We start from the raw sequence: 27,354 nt of genomic DNA, 5'->3' as shown, positions 1-27,354 counted from the left end.
TGTGTGTGTGTGTGTGTGTGTGTGTGTGTTGGAGGGTCGGTCGTGAAGGCAGGACACCCAGCATCATGTCCCCACAAGATAAACATTTTCTACCGCTGTGTTATGATTTACTAGACGAGAGTGAAGGAGCTCTGGAGTACAACAAGTTGACAAAAAAAACCTGTTGTGTGAGGTACTCCAGTGAGGGAAAACTTGGCTGAGAAGAATGGTGAAATAGGGTGAGGAGAGGAGAGGGTCTGGCGGGGGTGGCGTGTGACAGCGAGGACCTCAGGCTGTGTGGAGGGGGGGCGCTCAGGACGACGCCGTAGAGAAGTTTGCTAGGAACTTTTTAGGCCCTAAGGAGGAGGAGGAGGAGGAGGAGGGGGAGGAGGAGGAGGGCCACAGTTACTGGTATGGCTCTCGCTCGGCTCTGGTCAAGGACGTGTCAACAATTTCTTCAACCATAGCTAGTTGGTATAGCTGTTGGCTTCGGTGAATCCTTTTACGTAACATTAATTAGTAAACATTAAAGACAACTATCAAATCATAATAATTCTCGAATGTTTTTGATAATTACAAGTTTTAATATATTAGTTATTTTATATTTTTTTATTAATTTTTTTAATTAATATTTTTGTTTAGTTAATTGGTGTGGTCGAACTGTAGCCGTGTTAATGAAGGCGAGTTGAGTGTTTGGGGGAGTGTCGGAGCGGGCTGGAGGGTGCTTTCATTAGTGAGGGCAGGAGATGGTAGGGGCAGGGTAGAGGAGGGCCGGGGAGGGTAGAGCAGGGAGGGAGGGAGGGTAGAGCAGGGGAGAGGAGGGCCGGGGAGGGTAGAGCAGGGGAGAGGAGGGCGGGGAGGGTAGAGCAGGGGAGAGGAGGGCCGGGGAGGGTAGAGCAGGGAAGAGGAGGGGCAAGGTAGAGGAGCGCCGGTGAGGGTAGGGCAGGGTAGAGGAGGGCCGGGGAGGGCAGGGCAGGGTAGAGGAGGGCCGGGGAAGGCAGCCGCTGCTTGATTACATATACTGACGGCGGTGTAGTGGACGAGGAGCTGTTAGTGGAGGAAATACTGGAATTAATGATGTTCACTCTACCAAGTCGTGTTCTTATAACGACCTTGTGAGGCGAGGTGACTGACTGAGTGTACGTGACGGACACATTACTCTAAATTCCCTCAGAGAGTCGGGGGGTGGAGGTCCTGCTGTGGTCTGTCGAATGTTGGTGTTGGCGGTGTTGTTACGTTCCGAGAAGTTGTACAGTGAAGGAAACTTTGGCAGAGAAACAGAGGAAAAAAAGTTTTGGGTGTAGGGGTGTAGAGGGCGATGGGGTGTAGAGGGGGGGTGTGGGGTGTGGTGTGGCGGTGTGTGGGGGGGGTGTAGGGGGTGGGTAGAGGGGGGTGTGGGGTGTAGAGGGCGGGTGTGGGGTGTAGAGGGTGGGTGTGGGGTGTAGAGGGCGGGTGGGGTGTAGAGGTGTGGGTGGGGGTGGATGGGTGGAGTTGCATCATGTACAGTAGCCCTCCACGCTGAGGATGGAGAGGGCGTGGATCAGGGGGAGGAGCTAGTGGAGGAGGCGGCGCTGGCATGTGAGAAGATGTAGGATTATATCTGAAGGAAAAATGCCTCCTGATGATGTTCTCACGCGAGGGTCCACTCAGGGGTGAGGGGCGGGCGCGGGACCTGGGAAGTGGTTGGCCAGAGGGAGGAGAGAGGTGGGGGAGGGTTGATGCTGAGGGTCGTTTAGGGAGGAGGTTGGGGAGGGGGAAGCAGGGGAAGGGAAGGGGTTGAGGATGCTGTGAGGGTCGGAGAGGGAGAGGAAGGAGGTTGATGCTTGAGGGAGGAAGGGGGAGTAGCAGAGACTCAGAGTGGAGGTGGATGGCTCGGGGCGGCCTCTCAGACATTCACTCCCCCAAACACCCCCCCCCTCCCCCTTCCTTAAAAGTGAGAGGAAGAATGTATGAGTCTGTAGTTACCAGCCGGGAGCGGTGAAGGGGAGGGAAGGGGAGTGGTAAAGGGCGCGGGGAGGGGAACGGTGAAGGGCCCGATGGAGGGGAGGAAAGGGGAGTGGTGAAGGGCCCGAGGGAGGGGAACGGTGAAGGGCCCGATGGAGGGGAGGAAAGGGGAGCGGGGAAAGATCCGAAGGAGGAGGAGGAAGGCCTAGATATAAATTACCGAGGGGAAGTATTCGCTGGCTGCTGGAAAATGTTGGGTTAATATCGGAGAAGTTTTGGGCGAGAGGCGGCGAGCGTTCGTCTGATACTGTGGTGGTTTATGGGGTACTGGGGAGGTGCTGGGAGGTGAGGTACTGGTGAGGTGCTGGGAGGTGAGGTGCTGGTGAGGTGAGGTACTGGTGAGGTGAGGTACTGGTGAGGTGAGGTGCTGGTGAGGTGAGGTGCTGCTGAGGTGAGGTGCTGCTGAGGTGAGGTGCTGGTTACTCGCTTAAAGACCTTGATCGTTGAAGTGCAGTAATAACATTATAACATCAACAGCAGGGGAAATCATGAATAGTGTGTTAAGCGACGTTAACACTTACTTCATGGCTTCATGGCTGACAACATCTTGTAGGTCACGTGGAGAATAGATCAGAGGTCATCCATGAAGTGAAGTAGGAGGAGAGAAGCGCCGGGTCACGTTTTTAACTATGGGATATAAATTTGTTTCACCTGGCTGTGTGACAACTATCGTGACGGACACCAGGCAGTCAACAGCATCTTACTCAGTGCATCTCAGAGCTTCACTACTGACCCATGTCCTAACCTAACCTAAGCCTGGTGGGGAGACTACACCTGCACGTCCATACTTACATACCACAACTGCGTCCCCTGATAATGTAGACTGAGTGAGAGACATTAGGTTGACGGGTATAAAAGATGGAGGAGATTGTGTAGGAGGAGAGGAGGAAGACGACACGGTAACAAGAAAAATCGATTTATTTTCCTTTCATTTTTCTTTTTATGAGAGCGTTGAATAAAGATAAGAAGAGGGAGGCGACGATGAGAGGGTTAAGGGAGTGAAGGGGAGGAGGAGGGTGGCTGAGGGTCTTACAGGGAGAGGAGAGGTAGCTGAGGGTCTCGTGGGGGGAGGGTGGTGGATCACAGTGAGGGGCGGGGAGAAGTTGAATGTGTCGGTGGGGTTGCAGGATGAACAGTGTGGAGGGAGAAAAGGACAGAAGAGGTGGTGGGGAGGGGATGTGGTGGGGGGTTGAAGGAAGGGAGAGTATCGAGGACATAGAGCACTTTCAGAATCTGTTGATCAATAGTGAAGCGGAGACAGTCACTAATACTTGGAGCTGTAATGGGACTCTGGGCGACCTACACTCATATACCTGACACAGAGAGACGCGAGATTTTCTACAGGAGGTAATGGAGGCACTTGGTGGTGTGGTGATGGTAAAGATGATAGTAGTGATGGTGGAAAGTGTAGTGATAGTGATGGTGAGTGTAATTGGTGGTGGTGGTGGTGGTGGTGGTGGTGGTAATTGTGGTGGTCGTATGGTGGTGATGGTGGTGGTGGTGTGAAGTTGTGGTGGTCGTGGTGGTGATGATGGTGGTGGTGGTGATGATGGTGGTGGTGGTGGTGATGATGGTGGTGGTGGTAGTTGTGGTGGTCGTGGTGGTGATGATGGTGGTGGTAACAAACACATCGTCCACTAAATCGTTTTTAATCATCATCACGGCCAAAAAAAAGGTCAAATAAATGATGATGGCACTAACAGCCTCATCACCGGAGAGAGAGAGAGAGAGAGTCAAAAGATAAATTACCATACATGGAAATGGAGAGTAAAACTAATTAAACTGGAGGCTGTATATCGTTCACTGTGTTACTTGGGTCGTGGGGGATAATGGTGAGGGAGGATCACCGGCTTCCTCCTAACGTGGCTGCGACAAATGTGTGGTCTGATGGGGAGAAATGAGTCTTCCCTCCGTCAGGCAGTTGACTGAGTGGTCATTTGGGGAGTTACTTTGTCGAGTGGAGGGGAGAAGGTAGTGTGTTTGGGAGGAGTGTTTTAAGGTGTGTGTGAGAGAGAGAGAGAGACCAGCAGGTGTAGGCGACCACTGGCAGGTGAGATATAAGGTAAGCTCACTCGTTAGATACGACGTAAAGAGGCAATTAGACCACATTAAGCTAATCATTATCACCTATTAGGGAATTATAATTGACGTCGAGTATCGTATGAGAATTGATTATAGTATTTGGTGAGATGGAGGAAGACCTGAGGAGGGCAGAGGGGGTCGATAATGAGAGGGAGGGGGAGGAGGGGGTGAGGCTGGAATAGATCTATGATGATTATGCAGGGAGGGTCGTTGGGTGTTGAGGGGGCACTGCAGAGAGTAATGGTGAAGGAAAGGACAAGAGGAGTAGCGGGTGGTTGGGGGGTGGGGGGATGTACTCACAGGGGAGTAGGGAGTGCAAGATGGGGGTGAGACGAGAGGAACTTCAGTTGCGAGGTTGAGAGTTGAGCCGAAAGACCACTTGAACCACCCAACTGAGAGAAGGATAATAGAGACAGTGGTGGGTGGGAGGGGAGCAGGTGAGGGGTGCAAGAGCGTTTGAGGGTTTGGTTGAGTGAGGGGGTGTTGAGGGTGCGGGGGCTGGTGAGGGTTGAGGGTGCGGGGGGAAGGTGAGGAAGCGGATGAGGGAGCAAAGAATCCATTACAGTGATGGGTTTTTACTTTCCATTGTCTTAAGAGATGCCTTGTGGGAGGAGCTGAGGGGAGGCTGAGTGAGGGAGGAGAGGAGGATATATTGGGTCTACCATGACGAGACGATGAATTGAGGAGGAGGAGGAAGAATAGGGGGAGGAGGAAGAGGGGGAAGAAGAAGAAGAAGGCGGACACAGAGGAGGAGAGGGGGGAGGGGGGAGGCACAGACATAACAGGAGGCAAACATATCAAAGGCAGGTTGAACTCTTTAAGACGACACCCTGGGAGGAATGGTTGATTCTGGTGCAAGTTGAGGTGTTATCATGAAAGGTTGGCTACTCTCTCTCTCTCTCTCTCTCTCTCTCTCTCTCTCTCTCTCCTCTCCTCTCTCTCTCTCTCTCTCTCTCTCTCTCTCTCTCTCTCTGTTTGGGTTAGTATCTTGTCTGTGGGTATATCTTATTTCCTTCACTTAATGTATGTTATTGCCTTTTGTTGCCTCTTATCGTCCCTGTTCTCTCCTCGTCTATTTTCTCTCCTCCCTTAGCTCTCCTCACCCCCTTTACTGCCTCCTCACCCCTGTTCTCTCACCTGCCTCCTCACCCCTGTTCTCTCACCTGCCTCCTCACCCCTGTTCTCTCACCTGCCTCCTCACCCCTGTTCTCTCACCTGCCTCCTCACCCCTGTTCTCTCACCTGCCTCCTCACCCTTGTTCTCTCACCTGCCTCCTCACCCCTGTTCTCTCACCTGCCTCCTCACCCCTGTTCTCTCACCTGCCTCCTCACCCCTACTCTCCATGTCATCCATATTCACAAACTTTAGTGATTTTTCTTCCTTACTTTTTACATAACGTTTAACTTTTACCTAACCTGTTTCTCCACCAATGTGTAGGCTGATGGTGTAGGTTAGGTGTAGGCTGGTGGTGTAGGCTAGGGGTGTAGGTTAGTGGTGTAGGTTGGGGGTGTAGGTTAGTGGTGTAGGTTGGGGGTGTAGGCTGATGGTTAGGTTAGGTTAGTCAAACTTGGGTTGATGTGGCCGTAGACTCACCCTCCACCACACCACCTCACTCATTCACTCGAGGGGGATGGGAAGAGGATAGGATGGATGGATAGGAAGGAAATGGGAGGGGAATGTGGATAGGAAGGAGGGAGGGAAAGAAAAAGAGGTAGCAAAGGAGTGAGAGGGAGGGAGGGGGGTAGGGTAGGAGGGAGGGACGAAGGAAATGAAAGAGGTGTAGGGTAGGAGGGAGGGAGGGAGGGAAGGCAGGAGGGAGTAGTACATGAAAGGACTAATAACAATCCCGAGGGTAAATAGACTTTATTTCTCTTCGATTTCCATTCTTTAGCGTCGTCTGAAGAAGAGGGAGAGGGAGTGAAGAGAGAGGAAAGGGGGGAAGAGGGGGAGAGAGAATAAAGAGTGAGGGAGGGTTAAGGAGGGAGGAGAGGCAGGGAGACGTGAAAGGAACCGGAAAAATATATTAGACTCAAGGCACGACTTATCATGGCCTCGCTAGACCTTTGTTGTTGTTATTATTTTTTCTTCTTGTCTAATATATCAGGCTCAACTTTCCCCCCTTCCCCTCCTCATCTCCTTCCCCCTCATCCCCCCCCCTTGCCCCTCCCTTTACTTCTTTCTCCTTGGTCCTCCACTTTACCTCTTCCCTTTCTTCCTCTCCTCCCCTCCCCCCCTCATTTAGCCAGCCACCCGTCGGGAGTTGAGGGGAGAGGAGAAGAAGGAGGACACGGGAGGAGAATGAGTGAGGAGAGGGGAACTGGTGTACTGAGCGTAGATGATGGAGGGTGCAAGAGGGGAGAGAGAGAGGGACACACACTCCTACTACTACTACTACTACTACTACTATTTTTTTACCTACTACTACTACTACTACTACTACTTTTATTTTTATTTTATTTTTTTTTCATGGCCTCCATCCTCCCCAATAGCCACACTACCCCCCCAACCACCACACTACCCCCAACCACCACACTCCCCACCAGCTACCACACTCCCCTCCCCCAACCACCCTCCCCCTCCCCCGACCACACTCCCCTCCCCAACCACAACACCTGCCCCTCCCCTGATCACCACCTCCCCCCTCCCCAACCACCACCTCCCCCTCCCCAACACCTCCCCCTCCCCAGCTCCACCACCCTCCCCTCCCCCAACCACCACCTCCCCCTCCCCTGCCACAACACTGCCCCTCCCTGACACCACCTCCCCCTCCCCAGCCACCACCTCCCCTCCCCAACCACCACACTCCCCCCTCCCGTCCACCACATTACCCCTCACCATAATAAATAAATAAATAAATAAGAATGACCGCGAATGTGTGTGTGTTTTTGTGGGCGGTGCGGCCAAGGGTGAGCGGTAGGGCGAGACAGGCAAATGGGTGACCTTCACTAATGCGTACCGCTTTCTGCTCCGTTAAGCGCGAGGAGATATGGCACTGGATATGGGAAGGGTGCCTAGAGTGCCTACTGGAGAGAGAGAGAGAGAGAGAGAGAGAGAGAGAGGTTGGCCGACTCTCGGGGCACCTGTCGATCTTACACTAAAATCATATTAACTAAGCACTTATACCCCGCCCCTCTGAACGTGATTGGTCGACGATGGCCAACACATGACTCATTTTAACCAATCAGGGATGAGTGTGAGGAGGGGGCGGGGCAGAGCTAATGAGTATAATTAATATAAAGAGGTCTATCATAGGGCCCCCCACTTAGGCCTATTGTAGGGGCCCCCATCACCCAACTAGGCCTACTATAGGGGTCCCGACCTCTTCTCACTGTGTAAATAATCACTGACCATATTTTACGTATTGTACATGTTTTGTTTTCTCTTTGTTATCCAGTTGACCCCCATGACATTTGAGTCTGGTGGAGGTCACCGCCTGGTCAGGGCTAATATAATCCTCTTACACTTTTTGTTTCTGAATTAGTAACGGAGTCTTCCTAACTTATACGACTTTGATTATTCCCTTGGTTAGCTTTTGGGGGGGATATTAGTAGACAGACAGACAGACAGACAGACAGAGAGACAGACAGAGACACAGACAGACAGACAGAGAGACAGACAGACAGGCGCCACCCAGCTCTTAGCCTCTCTCGTTAGGTTAGGCCTTGTGTGTGTGTGTGGGGGGGGTGGGTCGTCAACCATTGTGGTGACCTTTATGGCTCTACCACACTACAACCACGCCGCAATCACAGTACAACCACGCCACAATCACACCATAATCACGTCAGCCAGGAGGGGGAGTGGTGTAGGCCTGATCTTTGTTGATTGACCCGAGAGAGAGAGAGAGAGAGAGAGAGAGAGAGAGAGAGAGCTGAATAATACAGTATGTGTCTACCTCATCATAACCCAGACCTCGCTATGCCTCTTGTCACAGCTCCTCCAACACCTCACCTCTCTCTCTCCCACCACCTATCCCACCACCTCTCTCCCACCACCACCTCTCTCCCACCAACACCTCTCTCCCACCACCACCTCTCTCCCACCAACACCTCTCTCCCACCAACACCTCACCTGACCACCGTATACATACCTGGTGTGTGTCATTACTCAGGTATACATACACATGTTTACAGTTTGTTTTCATGAATTTTCACTAAAACGAATGTGTGTGAATATTGTGAAACCTCGATATAACAGACTTTATGGAGAGGCAAGTCCGTTATATCGAGGGTCCGTTGGATGTAAGATGTGAAACCCCCCCAATCTAACTGGAGACATCACTCCGCTATATGGAGGGAAGTCCGCTATATGAAGGTATCACTGTACGGGAGACATCGCTTGGGGAGGTCTTGGAATGTGATTGGGTAGTTTGTGGAGGTCCTTAGTTAGTCAGGCTATGATCCGTCCGTCCGTCCGTCCGTCTGTCCTTGTCCGCCGACGGCTGTGTGCTTTCTGCCACGCCCTCACACAAGCAGCACATTTGGCACTCTGAGAGATTGCTTGCGGTGTAATCTACTTATTGGAGGGAGTTGATACAAGGAGGGGGGAATAGAGCAGCAACCTCCTACCATCACCCCCACCCTCCACCATCACCCCCACCCTCCACCATCACCCTTCCCACACTCCCCACCCCCACCATCACCCCCCCAGGGAGTAGTCAGATGGTTGGGGGTGTTTGTGTCTACGTAACCTTTGTGGAGGGGAGGTGGGGGTGAGGGAGGTGTGGTGGGGGTGAGGGAGGTGTGGTGGTGGTGAGGGAGGAGGGGGGGGTGAGTATGGTGGTGGTGAGGGAGGAGGGAGGTGGTGGTGGTGGTGAGGAGGGTGGTATGGTGGTGGTGAGAGGAGTGTGGTGGTGGTGAGGAGGGAGGGGGTATGAGTGTGGTGGTGAGGGAGAAAGGAGGGAGGTAGGGGGATGAGGAAGGGGAGGTGAGGAGCTAGGGAACTTGGCAGCCTCACCTCGGGAATTACCTCGCTGGCAGCTACTCACATATTTCCTCCCCCTAGCCTACCATATTCTCTCTCTCTCTCTCTCTCTCTCTCTCTCTTTTATTTATTTCTTTTTTCTATCATTTGTTGTTTGTTATGGTGTGGCCGTAATGGTTAGAAGGAAGGTGTTATTATTTTGTTTATTTTATGTTTCCTTCTCTTATTTCCTGTTCACTGTTCTTCCCTCTTCCTTCTTCCATGTCCTTTTGATTCTTCTTTCTCCTCCTCTTCCCTGCTGCTGTTTTTTTCACCTACTCCTCCTGCTTCTTCCCTACTCCCTTCTTCCACCCTTTGCCCCCCCCTTCCTATCCCCTTTCTATACTTCCTTCTCCTTCCCCTCTATTCCTTCTTTTATTTCATAATTACCCCCTTTCCTCCATCTCTCCTTTCCCTTGTGTCATCTCCTCCACCTCCTTTTCTCCCTTCACTTCTTCTCCCAACTCCTCCACCTTTCCCCCTTTCCTTCCATTCCACTCCCCTCTCCCTCCTCCCTTTTTCAATCCCTCTCCTCCTTCATCTTTCTTCCTTCCCCCCTCTCCTCATCCTCCTCCCTATCCCCATCCACTCCCTCCACTTTCTCCTCTCCTCCACCCTTTAATCGATTTGTGGGGGATCTCTCCTCCCAGGTAGGTTACTCACTTTGCATGTCAGTTTGGTTCACTTTTGTCGTCCTTATCATATTAATCCGCCTCTGATCACTTAATGTAAATATTCACCGTCTTGTGTATTGAGTTATGGCTGTCACCTGTTCTTTCCACGTTAACGAGGGTTACTAATTGCCTGCCACACCTGAGCTGAGGGAGGAGTGTTTGTTTTGGCGGTTTTCCTCGTGTTTGGATCTTGTCTTTGATGATTTTCTTGTTTTTTGTGTCTTGTTTTGGCCTTTTTCTTCCTGTCTGTCTTTTGTGTTTGGTGTTTATTATTTTTCTCTCTTGTTGTAGTGTTTATTCGTCTTGATATTCATTTGTTTTGTCAATTATTTCTTTTTCTATCTTCTATTCACTCTCTCTCTCTAATCTTTATTATCGTGTTGTGTCTTCTGTTATTATCGTGTGTTTTTATGTCTTGGGTTTATTATCGCGTGTTTTGTATCTCCTCCTTTATTATGATGTGTTGTATCTACTATCATCGCCTCGGGGTCTTATCTACAGCGACCCCGTCAGGTAGTCCGAGGGCCGGTGTTAATTAGACCTCTGTGTCGTGAACGGTTCTGTCATGAGGTGAGAGGCCGGGGGGTGAGAAGTGGGAATAGATAGAGAAGGAGGTAGCGGAATGAGTGGTGAGGAGAGGTGATGAGAGAGAGAGAGAGAGAGAGAGAGAGAGAGAGAGAGAGAGAGAGAGAGAGGAAGAAGAAGAATAAATTGAGGTAAAGATAGACGAGAGGGAGAGGAAGAAGGTTAGTGAGGGATGAGAGAGATCAGCAAGTAAAGGGAGAAGAGATTGTTGACAGGTGATAGGTAGGGAGGGAGGGAGAAGAGTCTTGTCATAACACTAAGCATTATATTCCTCCCTTTACTCCCTCAGGCATAAAAGAAATAATTATTTTCTCCGACTTCAAAACCACCACCAACGAGACAACGTGTGTGTGTGTGTGTGTGTGTGTTTTGTTGTCACACACGGGGGGGGGGTGGGGGTGTGGGGGTGCCAAGAGAGAGGGCCGCCACTGGCTCTGTCAAGACGTAATTGAAAATGTTCTCGCCAGATTAGATCAGTTTTTGCCGCTCCAGCCTCATTGTGGGCGGGAATTACCTGTCCTCTGATGCCCCTGGACCTCCTGATACCTTGAACCTTATACTTTGAACCTCCTGATACCTTGAACCTTATACTTTGAACCTCCTGATACTTTGAACACCTTGAAACACCTGATGTATTGAACTTTCAGTTTTATTTCCTTTCGGGTCGTTTGAGCGTTGCGTCATTGAAACCCAGAGACAAGCCTTAATGTTCCTGGCATATTCTTAGACGTGTGTTAGTGTCATCTGCCTGTGTCGTTAAGCAAGAGGCATGCCATCCCCCTCCCCCCCCCCATCACTCTTGACTGGCACTTGAGGGTCATCTACAGGCGTCATAATGGTGTTCCTGCTGGCACTGGTTCCTGGCACTATCAATCAACCTCATGATAGTGGTGGTCGTGTACCTAGAAAACGATAGTGAGGAATTAAAATGTTTCGCATTATTGTGTTTCGTATGTATGTTGTGTTGCTCCACCCCGGGATACTGACGAGAGGTTGGTGGTGGTGGTGTTGGAGGTGATGGTGTTGTGGAGGTGGTGGTGTTGGAGGAGGAGGTGGTATTGGGAGAGGTGGTATTGGGAGAGGTGGTGGTGTTGGAGGCGGGGTGGTGATGGGGGAGGTGGTGTTCATAAGGACTTAAGACGGACATATACTAATCGTTTGTTTGTTTCTTCACAGGTGAGCGTCAACAGGTGCTTGTGCGGCTCACGTGAGTGTGTGTGTGTAAAAATAATAATAATAATAATAATAATTGACGGTTTATTGAAAAGTTCTGCAGCCCGAAGGCTGAAAATATACATTGGACATAAACGACTTATTACATACATTGGTGGTTTGACAAAAGTCTTCATTAGAGAAAGGTAAAGGAACAAACAGTGAACATACAGATTAATGTTTACAGTAGAGGTCCCGTAGATCATGTGAGCTGAGGTGTTGAACAGCAGACACGTAGTGTAGTAACTCCCTCACAGATGGTGTTATGAGGGGCCTGGCATGGTGAAGTAACTCCCTCATAGATGGTGTTATATGAGTGAGGTTTGGTCCCAGGCCTTCCTATCGTAGACGGATTAACACATTGCTGGTTGTTGTTGGGTCTCACGGGCAGTTATCACTAGGTACCTGGGACCTCACTGTGTGAAGGTTTACTTGGGTACGACTCGGCTGTTATTGTTGAGTTGTTTTTCACTGACTTAAGCACTGTTCACCTCTGTTCAACACTGGTTCCATTCCTTTCTTAAATGAAATTTTAACTTCTGGCGAGAACTTGTTGATATTCCAGTGGGGAGGAGGGTTCAGGGGAGGGAGTTGGTATGGGCCAACATAACAGTTGACCTGGCTGCTGCCAGAGGAGCGCCAGGTACGTCTTGACCCTTCGGTGGTCAAGGATGTGTGTGTGTGTGTGTGTGTGAAGGTTAAACTGTAAGTGTTCGTATGTTCAGACCATCACTATATTTAAAGTAATAATATATTCCACTAAAACACTCAGGTAATTGTTCCTAAGTGTTTGTACTTACCTGAGATGAAGTCTATAGTGCAAAGTTTGAGACAGGTAATGGATCGTGTGTGTGTGTGTGTGTGTGTGTGTTTTTCAGATGGTAGATGATGCATTACATTATATAGAAAGTGCGGTAACGATAACTGCAGCAACCATAACTGCGGCCATCGTACACAACACACTATTATCATGGTGACAGTTAACTAGCAGTAGTGATGGCGTTGTCCCAGGCTCACAGCTCACATGCTCCTGGGCTGTAAAACTTAGTAACTACCCCACAGTAAAACGGATATAGCCTCCAGCCACAACAACACGTCAGGCGTCTGCATCACCTCTACCGCTACCACCCGTTATAATGTAAAATTAGCCGCCATAACCTGCACGCGCGGGTATATTACGTCACTTCCGCTGTTGGGAGATGTAGACGTCGTTCCCACATACATGGTCTGATGTGTAGATGGCGATGACGGGCGGCCGGGGAGTGGTGGTGTGGTTATGTTGAAAGCGTCGTGTTGGCTGGCTGGGTCGCTGGCTGGCTGTCGCTGGGCTGGGCTGCCTGGGCTGGCTGGGCTGGCTGGCTGGGTCAGTTGGGCTGGCTACTGCTGGCTGGCTGGGCTGCTGGCTGGCTGGCTGGGCTGGCTGGCTGGGTCGCTGGCTGGCTGGGCCGCTGGCTGGGCTGGCCGCTGGGCTGGCTGGGCTGCTGGCCAGGCTGGCTGGCTGGGCCGCTGGCTGGCTGGGTCGCTGGCTGGCTGGGTCGCTGGCTGGCTGGGAGGCTACAACATGGAGGTAGAATTAAGCGTAAACTAAAATAACTCTTACCACACTTTCTTGTCACATGAAACAAGATTAAATATATAATTGGTGAATAATAAGGTTATTAAATGATTAAAAGTTTCATGACCCATTTGTATTGATTCAGTCAGGATGGTAAACTACTGAAGTCTTCACCCCTTGAGTACGATGTTTAACCCTTTGATTACGATGTCTTGACCCCTTGAGTTCGGTGACAACAGCTTGAGTACGGTGATTTAATTTCTTGGGTACTTAAGGAGTTAAATCATTATTTAAGAGGTTAAGTCTTCAATCATAGGAGTTATACCTCTGAACCTTAATCCTGAACTATTCTCCAGAATGATAATTAAATAGAGTTTGAGTAAGGTGTGTGTATGTGTGTGTGTAATAATAATAATAATAATAATAATAATAATAATAATAATAATAATAATAATAATAATAATAATAATAATAATAATAATAATAATAATTATCGGTTTATTGGAAAACTTCTGCAACCCGAAGACTGAAAATATACATTGGACATAAACGACTTATTACATACATTGGTGGTTTAACAAAAGTCTTCATTAGAGAAAGGTAAAGGAACATACAGTGAACATACAGATTAATGTTTACAGTGGAGGGCACGTAGATCATGTGACCTGTGTTGAACAGCAGACACGTAGTGTAGTAACTCCCTCACAGATGGTGTTATGAGGGGCTTGGCGTGGTGTAGTAATTCCCTCTCAGATGGTGTTATGAGGGGCTTGACATGGTGTAGTAATTGCCTCACAGATGGTGTTATGAGGGGCCTGGCGTGGTGTAGTAATTGCCTCACAGATGGTGTAATGAGGGGCATCACGTGGTGTAATTGCCTCACAGATGATGCTATGAGGGCCCTAATGTGGTGGGGTAATTCTCTCACAGATGGTGTTATGAGGAACCTCACATGATGCTGTAGCAACTCATTCACTACGTGATGTCTTGTGTCACAGGACCTCACTCACTCAAGTGAGTGAGGTGTGGTCCCAGGCCTCCCTATCGTGGACGGATTAACACATAGCTGGTGTTGTTGAGTCTCAGGGACAGTTATCACTGGGTACCTGGGACCTCACTGTGTGAAGGTTAGCTTGGGTACGACTTCGCTGTTACTGTTGAGTTGTTTTTCACTGACTTAAGCACTGTTCACCACTATTCAACACTGGTTCCATTCCTTTCCTAAATGAAATAGTAACTTCTGGCGAGAACTTGTTGATATTCCGGTGGGGAGGAGGGTTCAGGGGAGGGAGTTGGTATGGGCCAACATAGCAGTTGACCTGGCTGCTGCCAGAGGAGCGCCAGGTACGTCTTGACCCTTGGGGGGGGGGGGGTTGTATGTGTGTGTTGGGGGAGAGGGTAAGCTCCAGGATTGCCAACTTGTGTAAATATTGACAGAGGGAGAGTGTTGGTAGCGCTTATCATAGTGGGCGACCTTCCTCTCCTTCTCTCAATTCCCTCCTCCCTCTCTCACTTCCCTCCTCCCTCTCTCACTTCCCTCCTCCTTCTCTCAATTCTCTCTTCCCTCTCACTTCCCTCCTCCCTCTCTCTTCCCTCTCACTTCCCTCCTCCCTCTCTCTTCCCTCTTCCTTCCCTCTTCCCTCTCACTTCCCTCCTATCTCCTTTGGTGTTGGTGGCAGCCGGGTTAGAGTCATCTTACTGTCCCGTCACTTATCTTCGTGGCCATTTTGTGTGTTTCTTTGTTTTTCCGTTTTTTTCTTTCTCCTCTTTCGTTTTGTTATTTTTCATTTCCTACTTTCCTCTTTATTATCCCATTTGTTATTCCCTTTTCTAATACTTTTTCGATCTTTTGTTTTTATCACTGTTTTTACCTTTTCTTCTTTTCTTATTCTCTTCGTATTATGGACCCGTGGTGCAACAGGTGTGAGGCTGCCTGCTAGGGAAGTTGCCTGCTGGGGGTGCTGCCTGCTAAGGGTGTTGCCTGCTGAGGGGTGTTTCTTGCTGGAGGTGTTGCCTGCTAGGGAAGTTGCCTGCTGGGGGTGTTGCCTGGTGGGGGTGCCTGCTAAGGGGTGTTGCCTGCTGAGGGGTGTTTCTTGCTGGAGTGTGCTCAGGGAAGGCTCGTTGGGGGGTGTTGCCTGGTGGTGCTGCCTGCCAAGGTGTTGCCTGCTGAGGGTGTTTCGGAGGTGCTGCCTGCCAGGGTACTGCCTGCTGAGGGCACTGCCCTGCTTGGGATGTTGCCTGCTAGTACTGCCTGCCGAGGGTACTGCCTGCTGAGGGTACTGCCTGCTTGATGTTGCCTGTTAGGGGTACTGCCTGCTGAGGGTACTGCTGCTTGGGATGTTGCCTGCTAGGGGTGCTGCCTGCCGGAGGTGATCAGACAGTGCACATGCCCATCAGCTGTGAGGGACTCCTTGCTCGGAGACAAAACACCACATTTGTTAAGGTTCCTCAGGCCTGCAGGAAGGTCGTTCCACCACATCTCCACCACCACACCACCTCCACCACCACACCACCTCCACCACCACACACCACCTCCACCACCACATTCACCTCCACTACAACTCCACCTCCACCACACCACCTCTCCACCACGCCTCCACCTCTCCACCACCACCACACCACACCACCACCTCCACCACACCACCTCCACACAACCTTCACCTCTCCACCACCACCACATCTCCTCCACCACCACACCTCCACCTATCCATCGTCTTATGTTTTTTCCCGCGCTAAATTATGTAAACATGAGCCTCCTCCGACCAGCTGTTCATGTTCATTTCATCATCCCTGAGTCTCGTCTCCCCGCCACGCCGCCCCGATACTTAGGTGATGCCACATTAATGAGTGTTGGATCAAGTTCTGGTAAAGTCAAAAAGGAAATTGCAGGTTTGTTGTCGTTTTTGAGCGTGACCTGATACTCTACCTCCGCCCATCTTTACTCTGTGTTTCTCGACCCTGGTGGATGATGGGTGTGGGGTGGTGTAGGGTGGTGTAGGGTGTGGGGTGGCGTTGGGTGTGGGGAGGCGTTGGGTGTGGGAAGGCGTTGGGTGTGGGGAGGTGTTGGGTGTGGGGAGGTGTTGAGTGTGGGGAGGTGTTGAGTGTAGGGTAATATTGGGTGTATAAATGAATGTCCTCTTGGGTGTGTAGATGGATATTTACCTGGTGGACTTGGGTGGGTGTACAACAGTGTATTTTTAGAACGCCCTCGTTGTGGTGTAATTAAAGTTTTCTCAGGTATATCACCATCACCAGGGGGCGCAACCACCTCTTCGTCCCGGTGTTGAATGATTCATCAAAACCTTAGCGTGAGGCAGCGTCTGTTAACACCTCTTTGACACCTCCCCTTAGCACCTTCCCTCACGTAGCTCCCCTCTCTCCCTCTCTCTCTGTCTCTCCTCCTCTCTCACACCTCTCCTCAACTCCTACCCTCATCTCCTGTCTTCACTATCTCCCTCATCTCATCTCCTCACTATCTCCCTCATCCCTTCCTCTCTCTCTTACCCCTCCTCTCTCCCTTACTCCTCTCCCCTCCCTTACCTCTCCCTCACCCCTCCTACTCTCCCTCCCTCCCTCCGTCCCTCCCTTCCTCATCCTACTTCTTAGTCCTCGTGCCCTCCCTCACCCCTCCCTCATCCACTCCCTCATCACCACCTAGTAAGAGGAGACCCCTAGTGGGCAAATTAACGTATGGTGGCCCCCCCCCCTTCATCTCCGCCACACTGTTTCCAATTTGTTATCACAGCTTGAACCTTCTAGATTATTACCACTGTTACTCCTTTCATCATCCCATCTCCTCTACCCTCCCTCCCTCCTCCTTTCTCTCCTCCGTCTCTCCTTTGTTTCCTCCCTCCCTCCATTCTTTCCTCCATCCTTCCTTTCTCTCCTCGGTCCCTCCTTTGTTTCCTCCCTCCCTCCTTTCTTCCCTCCGTTCCTCCTTTCTTTCCTCCATCCCTCCTTTCTTTCCTCCTCGAATAACATCAAAGAAAGAGGAAACGAAGGATAAGGAAGAAAGAAGATTATAAAGACCAAATAGAAGATGACAGGGGGAGAGAAGGAGTGTTAAGAGAGGTATTATTGAATGATGCGTGAGAAACAAAAAGAGGCGACGAAGAGAAATTAAGAGAAAGCGAGAGACTAAGTGAAATGTGGCGCGTTCACACCGTAGAGTTATGCGCCTGAACCCGCGTGTGTGTGCCCATGGTGTGTTGTGTGTGTGCCCATGGTGTGTTGTGTGTGTGCCCATGGTGTGTTGTGTGCGTGCCCATGGTGTGTTGTGTGTGTGCCCATGGTGTGTTGTGTGTGTGCCCATGGTGTGTTGTGTGTGTGCCCATGATGTGTTGTGGTTGAATATTTTACTTTATTATTTTCTTGTTAGGAAGGAAGGCATATATTTTTTACGGGAAAACCTGTGTAATTGATATTTGTAGGTTAATTTGGATGAACAGGTAAAAACGCAGGTGCAATTAAGAGTGTAAGACTGAATGAGTGTCGGGAACTAATTAAATAAGTAATTAAAATGAGAAATTTGAAGACCTGTTTATCTTTCATAAATGGGGCTAATTATACAGGTTATTTAGCATAGAGAGATGTGTATAATTTGAGTAATTAGGAATATTACTGTTGGTTAGGTTATTACTATGGGTTATAGACTGTGCCTGCGGCCTGACGTGTGAGGAGGGCGGTGAGGCAAGCCAAGGTTGGTGGTGACACACTGTATAAACGAGGCCCCGGTGACAGCTGGCTAAGTGACAGTGAGGTAATGTTGGTTGTGGTGGTTCAGGAGGTGATCACATACGTATATCCGAACACAGTTTTTATACCCGAACACAGCATCTATAGTACACCCGAACACTTTCTAAATCCGAACGTCATCTTCAATAAAAAAAATAAATCTTAAAAATGATGGTATAAGAACATAAGAATGGAGGAAACTGCAGCTGGCCTATTGGCCCACACTGGGTTGTCCCATTTACACCTAACCTCTATCGTTCATATATCCATCCAACCTAAGGATGAAGCTATCCAGCATATTCGAGTTAATGATGATGTTTGGTAACTTGTTCCATTCATCCACTACTCTATTTCCAAACCAGTGTTTACCTATTTCGCGCCTAAATCTAAATTTGTCTAATTTAAAACCATTGTTACGAGTTCGCTCCTGGTTGGATAGTTTGAGTACCTTTGTAATGTCCCCTTTGTTTAGCCCTGACTTCCATTTATATACTTCTATCATATCACCCCTCACTCTACGTCTCTCGAGGGAGTGCAAATTAAGATGCTTTAACCTGTCTCTGTACTCGAGGTTCCTAATGCCCGGGATTAGTCTTGTCATTCTCCTCTGAATTCTTTCTAGGGATTCTATATCCATTCTGTAATACTGCGTAATCCAAGTGAGGTCTCACAAGCGCAAGATATAGTTTTAAGATGACCTCGCTAGTCTTGTAACTAACACTCCTTTGTATGAACCCAAGTACTTTATTAGCCTTGTTTCGAGCAAATACACATTGTTCACTTGGCTTAAGGTTCCTACTTATCATTACTCCTAAATCTTTCTCACATTCGGATTTCTCTATAACATCGTTGTTCATCTGGTATCTGGTTTCCCTGTTTACATCTCCTAGGACCTAGGCTAAGTACTTTACATTTTCCACATTGAATTTCATCTGCCATTTTTCAGACCATTCGAAAAATTTGTTTAGATCTGTAGTTTTGTGGAGTCCTCGTCAGATTTAATTACACGCCCCATTTTAGTGTCATCAGCAAATTTACTTATGCTGCTGTCGACGCCGATATCTATGTCGTTTATGCATATAATAAATAATAGTGGTCCAAGTACTGAGCCTTGAGGTACTCCACTAGTGACGTTACCCCAATCGGATTTAGTGCCGTTAATGCTCACTCGCTGTTTTCTGTCCTGTAACCACGCCCTAATCCATTTTAGAATATCTCCTCCAATACCATGAGCCTCCACTTTTCTTATTAGTCTTTCGTGGTGGGACTCTGTCGAAGGCTTTACTAAAGTCGAGATATACCACATCATAGTCGTGCTCCTCGTCCACTGATTCGAAAACAGCTGAAAAGAATGTTGATAGATTAGTTAGACATGAACGCCCGCTTGTGAAGCCATGTTAGGAATCATTGATCAACTTGTGCTTCTCCAGGTGATTTGGAATAGAGTTTGAAATTATTGTTTCCAGTAATTTGTCTCCAATTGATGTTAAGCTGATTGGACGGTAGTTAGAGGATAGTGAACTATCTCCCTTCTTGAAAATCGGTATTACATTCGCTATCCTCCAGGATTCTGGTACTGCGCCCGTTTTTAAGGACATGTTAAACAATTTTGCCAAGGGCATACTAAGCTCTTCCTTACATTCCTTTAATACTCTGGGGTTATTAAATTAAATAGCCGATAATTACAGTAATGATGGTGATAATAATAATTAGTCAGGTAATATATACTGATGAGCTTGGCGCGTCCGTGTGGTGTGTAGGAACCATGGTCCAGTATTACTTCACTCTCCACCCAGTACCTTTAGGTTTACTTTGAAGTGTTCCAGTCTGCCACCGTTTTCCATAGTCTTCCCTTTACCTGCCGTCGTTTACTTTGAAGTCTTTCCCTTCTGGTCCGCCATCACTTTGAAGTTTTCTCGTCGTCTGTCTTTGTCCTTTATAGGCTGAAGTATATATAAAAAAGGGGTAAGCTATTTTTTCCATCCTAAACACTTTAATATTTGGAAATTAACACATCTTACAGTATACCACGTTCAGGCCTATAAATATTTTTTTTTATTATTTTATAAGGGTGGGTAATATATAAGTGAATTAATTATATATATATATTTATATATATATATATATATATATATATATATATATATATATATATATATATATATATATATATATATATATATATATATATATAAAACTCTTCCTAAACGATAATATGGCTTCTTGAACGACACCCAGCCGCTCACTGCATCTATGACGTCACATCCCGCTGTCAGGGTATGACGTCACCCACCCCGCTGTCAGGGTATGACGTCACACACCCCGCTGCCAGGGTAGGACGTCACATACCCCGCTGCCAGGGTAGGACGTCACATACCCCGCTGCCAGGGTAGGACGTCACACACCCCGCTGCCAGGGTAGGACGTCACCCACCGAGGGAAGCGTTGTGTCGGTTAAGTTAGGTTGGGTTAAGTGTTTTGAATTTAGTTGATAGTTTTCCCGTTGTGTTTTACGGGTACTTGAAGGGCGGAAATGTGTGCGTGTGTTGTCTGTTGTGAGGAGTGTTGGGGGCAGTGTGGGCGCTGTTGTGAGGGGTGTTGGGGGCCGTGTGGGCGCAAGGAGGGAGGTCTTTGTTCCTCATCCAGAATAAATTAAAAAAGGGACTCACCCGGTTGACTCGCATCTCTCCTTTCCACCCACCCCACCCCACCCCACCCCACCCCAGGTAACGATAGGCTATTTAATCATCATTTGCAATAAACTGGAGTGCCTAATCTTCATGTGACCCGAGTATATTTTAAATTATCACCACGTTTGATGTAAGAACGAGTCACACACACATAGATTGTTTTAATGTTTCTGATGTAGCTATTTGGTGTCAGAAGTATGTGGGTCTGTTGGTTAAAGATTATCATTATTATTATATTATTAAGATATTTCCCCCGTTAGGCATGAAGGCAGGTGTTTCTCGACTTGGCAGATGACACCTGAGAGCTAGAACAGGTAATATATAATGAAGGTGAGACAGGCAGCCACGGGGGGGTGGGTGTTGGGGTGTTGGGGTGATCGGCCAAGACTCGTGCGAACTATTTCCTGTGGGGGGCAACAGTCTCTCACTATCCTGCCAACAAGATTTAAGAAGAGACCCGCCAACAAACACCACCTCACACCTTGTATCTCTCAGTCAGGAATGGCGATTAAAATACCTGGGTTTTTACCTGTGGTACAATGTTGTGACACGGGTAAACGGCTGCTGCAAGATCATGTTTCACTCAGCGGGCTTGTTGGTGGAGCTAGGCGGCAGGTGGTGTTGTCTTACACACACACACACACACACACACACACTCAACATTTCCTCAAGTGCATCTCTTTATACGCTACATTCTCATAAACAAGTGAAGTGTAGTGTTTGCTTGTGTGTGATCAAGGCACGGCGGTCTGTTTACGACGACTAACTTAACCCCTGAATCTTTATGTTACAACTACTGTTTCGTCGTTTATAAGTAAAGTAAAGTAGCGACTGTTTGTGGTCACATTCTCTACTTTATTGCTGTGCTTCAGTAAAACATGGAGCGTTGTGTGTGGCAGGACTTGAACCTAACCTAACCTGACCTGAAGTATATGTGATAGAAGTTTCCCTCAGATCAAGTGTCGAGAGGTTACGACTCAGACATGATTGTGAGGAGATTAGGGTGAGTGAGAGGTGAGGAGACACTAGGGTGAGTGACAGGTGAGGAGACAGGCCGGGCTTGACACCTGCTGGGTCGGCTCGAGTGTACGGTAGAGGGTAATGCAGTAGTGGAAGTAGTTATAGGTAGAGGTCAAGGTCTTCCCCCGGGTTGTTCTCAGGTCAGGAACCCTTCGTCAGGAGCCGTCGTCAGGAGTTGTGTTTATGTATATACTCCGCCCTTACATCTCCCCTCTCCATGACAATATGGGAGCAGGGTTACCATGTTCAAGGCTTCTCTCCTCCAAAGACAACGGGAGAGTTTTAAACCCATTTCCGAGAAGCCATTAACGGAGCCATTCATTGTGTAGGACAGCGTGAGTAATGAGGGAGGTGCCGTGAGTGCCTTTGTGTGTGTGTCTGCTGCTGCTCTCACTCTCTTACCTCCAGCCTCTTCTACCCTCTTACCTCCAGCCTCTTCTACCCTCTTACCTCCAGCCTCTTCTACCCTCTTACCTTCAGCCTCTTCTACCCTCTTACCTCCAGCCTCTTCTACCCTCTTACCTCCACCCTCTTGCCTCCACCCTCTTACCTCCAGCCTCTTCTACCCTCTTACCTCCACCCTCTTGCCTCCACCCTCTTACCTCCAGCCTTTTCCACCCTCTTACCTCCAGTCTCTTCCACATTGTCTGCCATTACTGCTGTGTATCGTGGAGGAGACAACAACAACAAAATTAAGCTCGTAGACCCTCGTACCTGGGCACAAATGTCACGGAATTGCGGCGCGAATTTCCGAGAATGTGGAGTTGGCGAGACAGGGGCGTCGTTACTTAGTGCGGGGCTGAGTCTGACGCGGGGTGTTGATGTGCTGCCAACACCAACCCTCCTCAACCCCCTCCCCTCCTCTTCCCTCCCTCCTCCAGCCCCTCACTCCTCCACCCCTCCCTCCTCAACCCCCTCCTCCTCAACCCTCCTCACTCAACCCCTCACTCACTCAACCCCCCTCCTCAACCCCCTCCTCACTCAACCCCCCTCCTCCTCCAACCCCTTCACTCAACCCTCCTCACTCAACCCCCTCCCTCACTCCGCCCCTCCCTCACTCCAACCCCTCCGCTCCCACCTTCCTCCCTCCTCCCTCAACCCCTCCTCCTCCAACCCCCTACCCCTTCCCCCTCCGTCTTCTACCTCCCGGTGTGTTCTTGTAGTTAATATTGTAAACAGTCTGCAGGCCAGCTGTTGTCCGTGATATATTGCACACTTAATAGAACCTGAGAGCTGGGTGGATGGATGGGTGTGTGGAGCAGCAGGTGGAGTGTGTGGAGTAATGGAGGGCTGTGTATTAACGCTAGGAGGAAGAACTGTGGCCATAAGTTACTCTCGTCAACCCACATTGTTTGCTCTCATTACCTACTGTGTCATTCTGGTCGATATATTACTCAGTACTCCCACTTTTACCAACCCTCCCAGTCCTCCATCTTCATCCTCCCAGCCCTCCATCTTCATCCTCCCAGTCCTCCATCCCTATCCTTCAGCCCTTTATCTCCATCCTCATACTCCTATCCCCCCCCCCATCTCCACCCTTCCAGACCCATCCTCCCAGCCCGTTGCCCTCACATCACTCCAACACCCCCTAACCACCACACCTACCCCTCACCCCCTAACCACCACACCTACCCCTCACCCTCTAACCACCACACCTACCCCTCACCCCGTAACCACACACCTACACACTTCTAAAGGATCATAACACTCTCCTTTACTACAACTCATCACTGTAGACACCATATCTACATCAACTCATTCGCGTCACCATACCATTCATCTTCCTTCACACACACACCAAGATAACACACACATTCTATCGTAAAAAAATCCAGAATGTGGCTTTTCCGAGGATTATTATCATTTTTATTATCAATTTTTGGGAGTTATATTCAAGGAGTGTAGCCCCAGCATGGGACCTTCAACACAGGGGGTTATGTGTAGACCCAACACCTTAGATAAAAACAAACTTGTGGTGTAAACATGACTTAGGAATGTCAACGGGATACGAACGCACCCCCTCCTCCCCTCCCCTCCCCTCCTCTCCTCTCCTGTGTGGGGGGGGGGGGTGGAGGGGGGTGTCAGTCCACGTCAGGAGTTTCAACCACCTCAGCCTAGGTCAGGGTACATATCCAGTCAGGTCAGGTCAGAGTGCGTATTAAACTAGTCCAGATGAGGAGTTTGCATGGTCAAGTCCAGGTCAGAAATCGGCATCAGGTCACCAAAACGTAACTAATATTGACCTGACCTGACCTGTTGTCTCATTGATCTCGGTCCAGCTAATCTGTCATAGTGTTTGTCCTCTCATGCTGGCGGCCGTGATTGTTTGCCTTGTACTAATGATTGTTTATACTGTGCTAATGGTTGTTTGTTGTCTTAATGATTGTCTGTAGTCATTCAGGTTGTTTGTTGTTTAAATGGTTGTTTGTCCAGCTCTAATGGTTGTTTTACAAGCTCTAATGGTTGTTTGTCGTCATTGGGAACCTGCATTGGCCATAAGGGGTTGTTTGTAGGTTTTGTTTGTAGGTTTTGTTTGTTTGTTTGTTTGTTTGATGGTAGGACCCAGGTTGAGTTAGGAGTCTCCCACTTATTGACTTACAGGTGACGTTAATTGTATAATATTGCAGGTAATTATTGCAGTGCCGTGTATGGTGGGATGGTGTGGTAATGTTGAACACGGAAGGCAGTGGCACGGTGCCGTGTGTGTGGGGGGGGGAGGCTGTTAATAACGTACAGTGTGTGTGTGTGTACGGGGTGTGATTGACGTACAGTGTGTGTGTGTGTGTACGGGGTGTGATTGACGTACTGTGTATGTGTGTGTACGGGGTGTGATTGACGTACAGTGTGTGTGTGTGTGCAGGTGTGATTGACGTACGGTGTGTGTGTGTGTGCAGGTGTGATTGACTGTACAGTGTGTGTGTGTATACGGGGTGTGATTGACGTACAGTGTGTGTGTGTGTACGGGGTGTGATTGACGTACAGTGTGTGTGTGTGTACGGGGTGTGATTGACGTACAGTGTGTGTGTGTACGGGGTGTGATTGACGTACAGTGTGTGTGTGTGTACGGGGTGTGATTGACGTACAGTGTGTGTGTGTGTACGGGGTGTGATTGACGTACTGTGTATGTGGGGATGGCTTTAATTTCTGTATGTGTGTGTCTCTGGGTAGTCTTATGGTGTATTATATTTTATTTATAACAATACTCTTAAATAAAATCAACAATAGAGTCATTTTATTTAGATTAAACTTTTTTTTTAACACAAACTAGTCAAATAAAATATTCAAATTTTAGTATAAAATCCATTCCTTTATCAGTAACCCCGTCTCTCTCTCTCTCTCTCTCCCTCACTCTCACTCTCTCTCTCCCTCACAGTTGGTGGCGAATAGTGTGGTGGCGGCGGCGGTGAACGTGGCGGGGGTGTGGCTCCAGCAGTTGATGCAGGCGGCGCAGAGGAAGGCCTTTCTCGACACCCGGAACTGTATCGCCGCCAGACTGCAGATGGAGGATGAGAACGACAAGCTGGTGAGTGTGTGTGTGGGTCTTCCTCCTTCTGCCTCTTCTTCCAGGTGCCAGGGACGAGGTCTTAGGCTCTCTCTCTCTCTCTCTCTCTCTCTCTCTCTCTCTCTCTCTCTCTCTCTCTCTCTCTCTCTCATCGTTCTGGAGAGGTTCAATTTTTCCATCATATTTTTGTCTTGGTGTCGCGAGATCGTAGGTAAAAGTGAGGCTCCGTCCGATATAATTGAGAGATAGTGAGGGAGGAGGGAGAGAGGGAAGGATATGGAAGAAGAGAGGGGAGGAGGAGGGAGGGGAGAGGGAAAGAATGAAGTAAAGAAAAGGAGGAAGAAGAGAGGAAGGAAGGATTGGGAGAGAGAGAGAGAGAAAGACGTGAACACTCACACCTAATCAACCATTGTACCAAAAATAAATAAATAAAAATAGGGAAAGAGGAACAAGCAAAATAATAACTTAAGGAGTAGATGGAGAGTGACGGATGATGATGGTACAGGGGGAAGTGTAGATGATGATGATGTGTAGGTGTAGATGATGATAATGAGAGGAAGGGAAGGTGTGTGTTGATGGGTTGGGTGAGTGAGTGTGTTAGAGAAGTAAATGAGAGAGGTGATGTGTATAGGACCTTAAATGTACACACACACACACACACACACACACACACACACACACACACACACACACACACACACACACACACACACACACTCGCTCTCTCTCTGAGGTAAGTTTAGAAGAAGTTATAGAGGAGGTAGACTGGTAGAGGGCGGTAGTGTTTTAAAGGAGAGAACCCCAGGGCTGGTAGGAGGGGGCTTGGGGCGGGGCACAGCGTGGGACGACACCAGCAGCGCCGCCGGCAGGAGACTACCAGCTGTGGCTCTCATAGTGGGTCGTATCCCGCCAGCAGTAGCCTCCTCAAGTACTGCTTTAGGGCTGACGGGAGGAGAGATTGAGGGATGGGGAGATGATGGGAGGGGTTAGAAGCAGCCTGGGTGAGGGAGAGGTGAGTGAGGGAGATGGGCAGGGTGAAGGAGAAGAGAAGGAAAGATAGAGAAAGGAGAAGGGCAGGTGAGGGAGAACGGATGTAGGGAGAGGTGAGGTACAAGTGGCAGTAGCAGTCAGTGCAGTTTTATACCATTAGTAACGTTTTGTGGATTTTAGTAGTAGTATTGAGGGACCAGGAGGAGCAGCAGCAGTAGTAGTAGTAGCAGAAGTAGTAGTAATAGTCGTAGTAGTAGTCCTTATGTGTGGGCTAGCAGTAGGAGCCGCCCCTTGTGAAGGGACCATCGCAATATTGACTACATCCCAGCGGTGGAGTATGTCACTGTGGGCACTGATGGCCACACCTAATGGTCAGGATCCCCTCTGATGGCCCAAGACCCGTGCAGTAACGGGAGAGAGGGTGCTGAGGATTATCATTTACTAGATGGTGAGAACTTAGCCAGGAGAGGACCACACTACCCTCCTCCGCCTCCTGCAGCCACTCCCTCAGATACGCCCTGTGTAAAAACCACCTCACTCTGGGAAGGAACAAGTGACGCCCCCCTCCTGATCACCACTCTACGTCCATTACCCTTCAAGTGGTGATATATATTCACCAGAAGATCTAGACAAACACTTCTGCCTCGGGGGAGTGATGGAGGAAAAAGGTGTATTGAATTTGGCTCTTGTGACCGAGTTGGTGTTTGTCGTCTTCAGTGGATCAAATACTCGGTTGTTAGCTGCCCTTGGGTGATGTTATGGCAGCCGTGTGTTGTGGTGGTGAGTGGCGGGAAACGGACAACACTAGTTAGAAAGGTCATGTTAAGGGGATTATGTGAGAGAGAGAGATGGGGGGGGGACGTAACTCACAGCTAGTGTAGGTCTCCCAAACAACCATACAGCTGCCTTCTGGGACGTCCTGAAGAGTGGTTGTATTCCTTTCTTTAGTATTAAGCTAAAATTAAAGTTATTACCACCAGTACAAAGTCATTCACTGATGTTTTTCTTCCATATTTTGTCAAAGATAACGTTTATCAATACGTTGTTACGAATTGAATTGAGTAAATTTATTATTCATGTAGGTAAATGATACGATACGTTATCAGGCGGTAAATAAATTAGTTCGAGTGTGTTGGTGATCAGAGAAGCTTGGTTTTGTGTGTGTGTGTGTGTGTGTGTGTGTGTGTGTGTGTGTGTGTGTGTGTGTGTGTGTGTGTGTGTCAGATGTCGTCAGGCCTCACAGTGTTCACCAACACATCAAATACGTCTCAGGTAATCTCATCCAGGTGTGTGGTGAGGGCTGCTATACGTGTAAAAGCATTATAAACAAACCCAGAATGTGTTGTTGGGTGTGGCATCACATTACCAC

The 27,354-nt window shown here is 48.8% G+C and overlaps 1 protein-coding gene across 4 annotated transcripts in view; it reads left to right on the top strand.

Moving 5' to 3' along the window:
• Window positions 1-27,354, top strand: part of LOC121871085 (adenylate cyclase type 1-like) — a 111,447-nt gene that overhangs the window by 5,713 nt on the left and 78,380 nt on the right. For all 4 annotated transcript variants that reach the window (XM_042373215.1, XM_042373216.1, XM_042373217.1 and 1 more), the window contains exon 2: window positions 24,867-25,016. In XM_042373215.1, coding sequence (XP_042229149.1) covers window positions 24,867-25,016 — 150 coding nt within the window. The remainder of the gene's footprint in view (window positions 1-24,866; window positions 25,017-27,354) is intronic.

The sequence above is a fragment of the Homarus americanus genome, unplaced genomic scaffold, assembly GCF_018991925.1.
Source record: "Homarus americanus isolate GMGI-L3 unplaced genomic scaffold, GMGI_Hamer_2.0 scaffold52512, whole genome shotgun sequence".
Lineage (NCBI taxonomy): Eukaryota > Metazoa > Arthropoda > Malacostraca > Decapoda > Nephropidae > Homarus > Homarus americanus.
The sequence above is the reverse complement of the archived record's forward strand: the minus strand, read 5'-3'. Positions and strand labels throughout refer to the sequence as shown.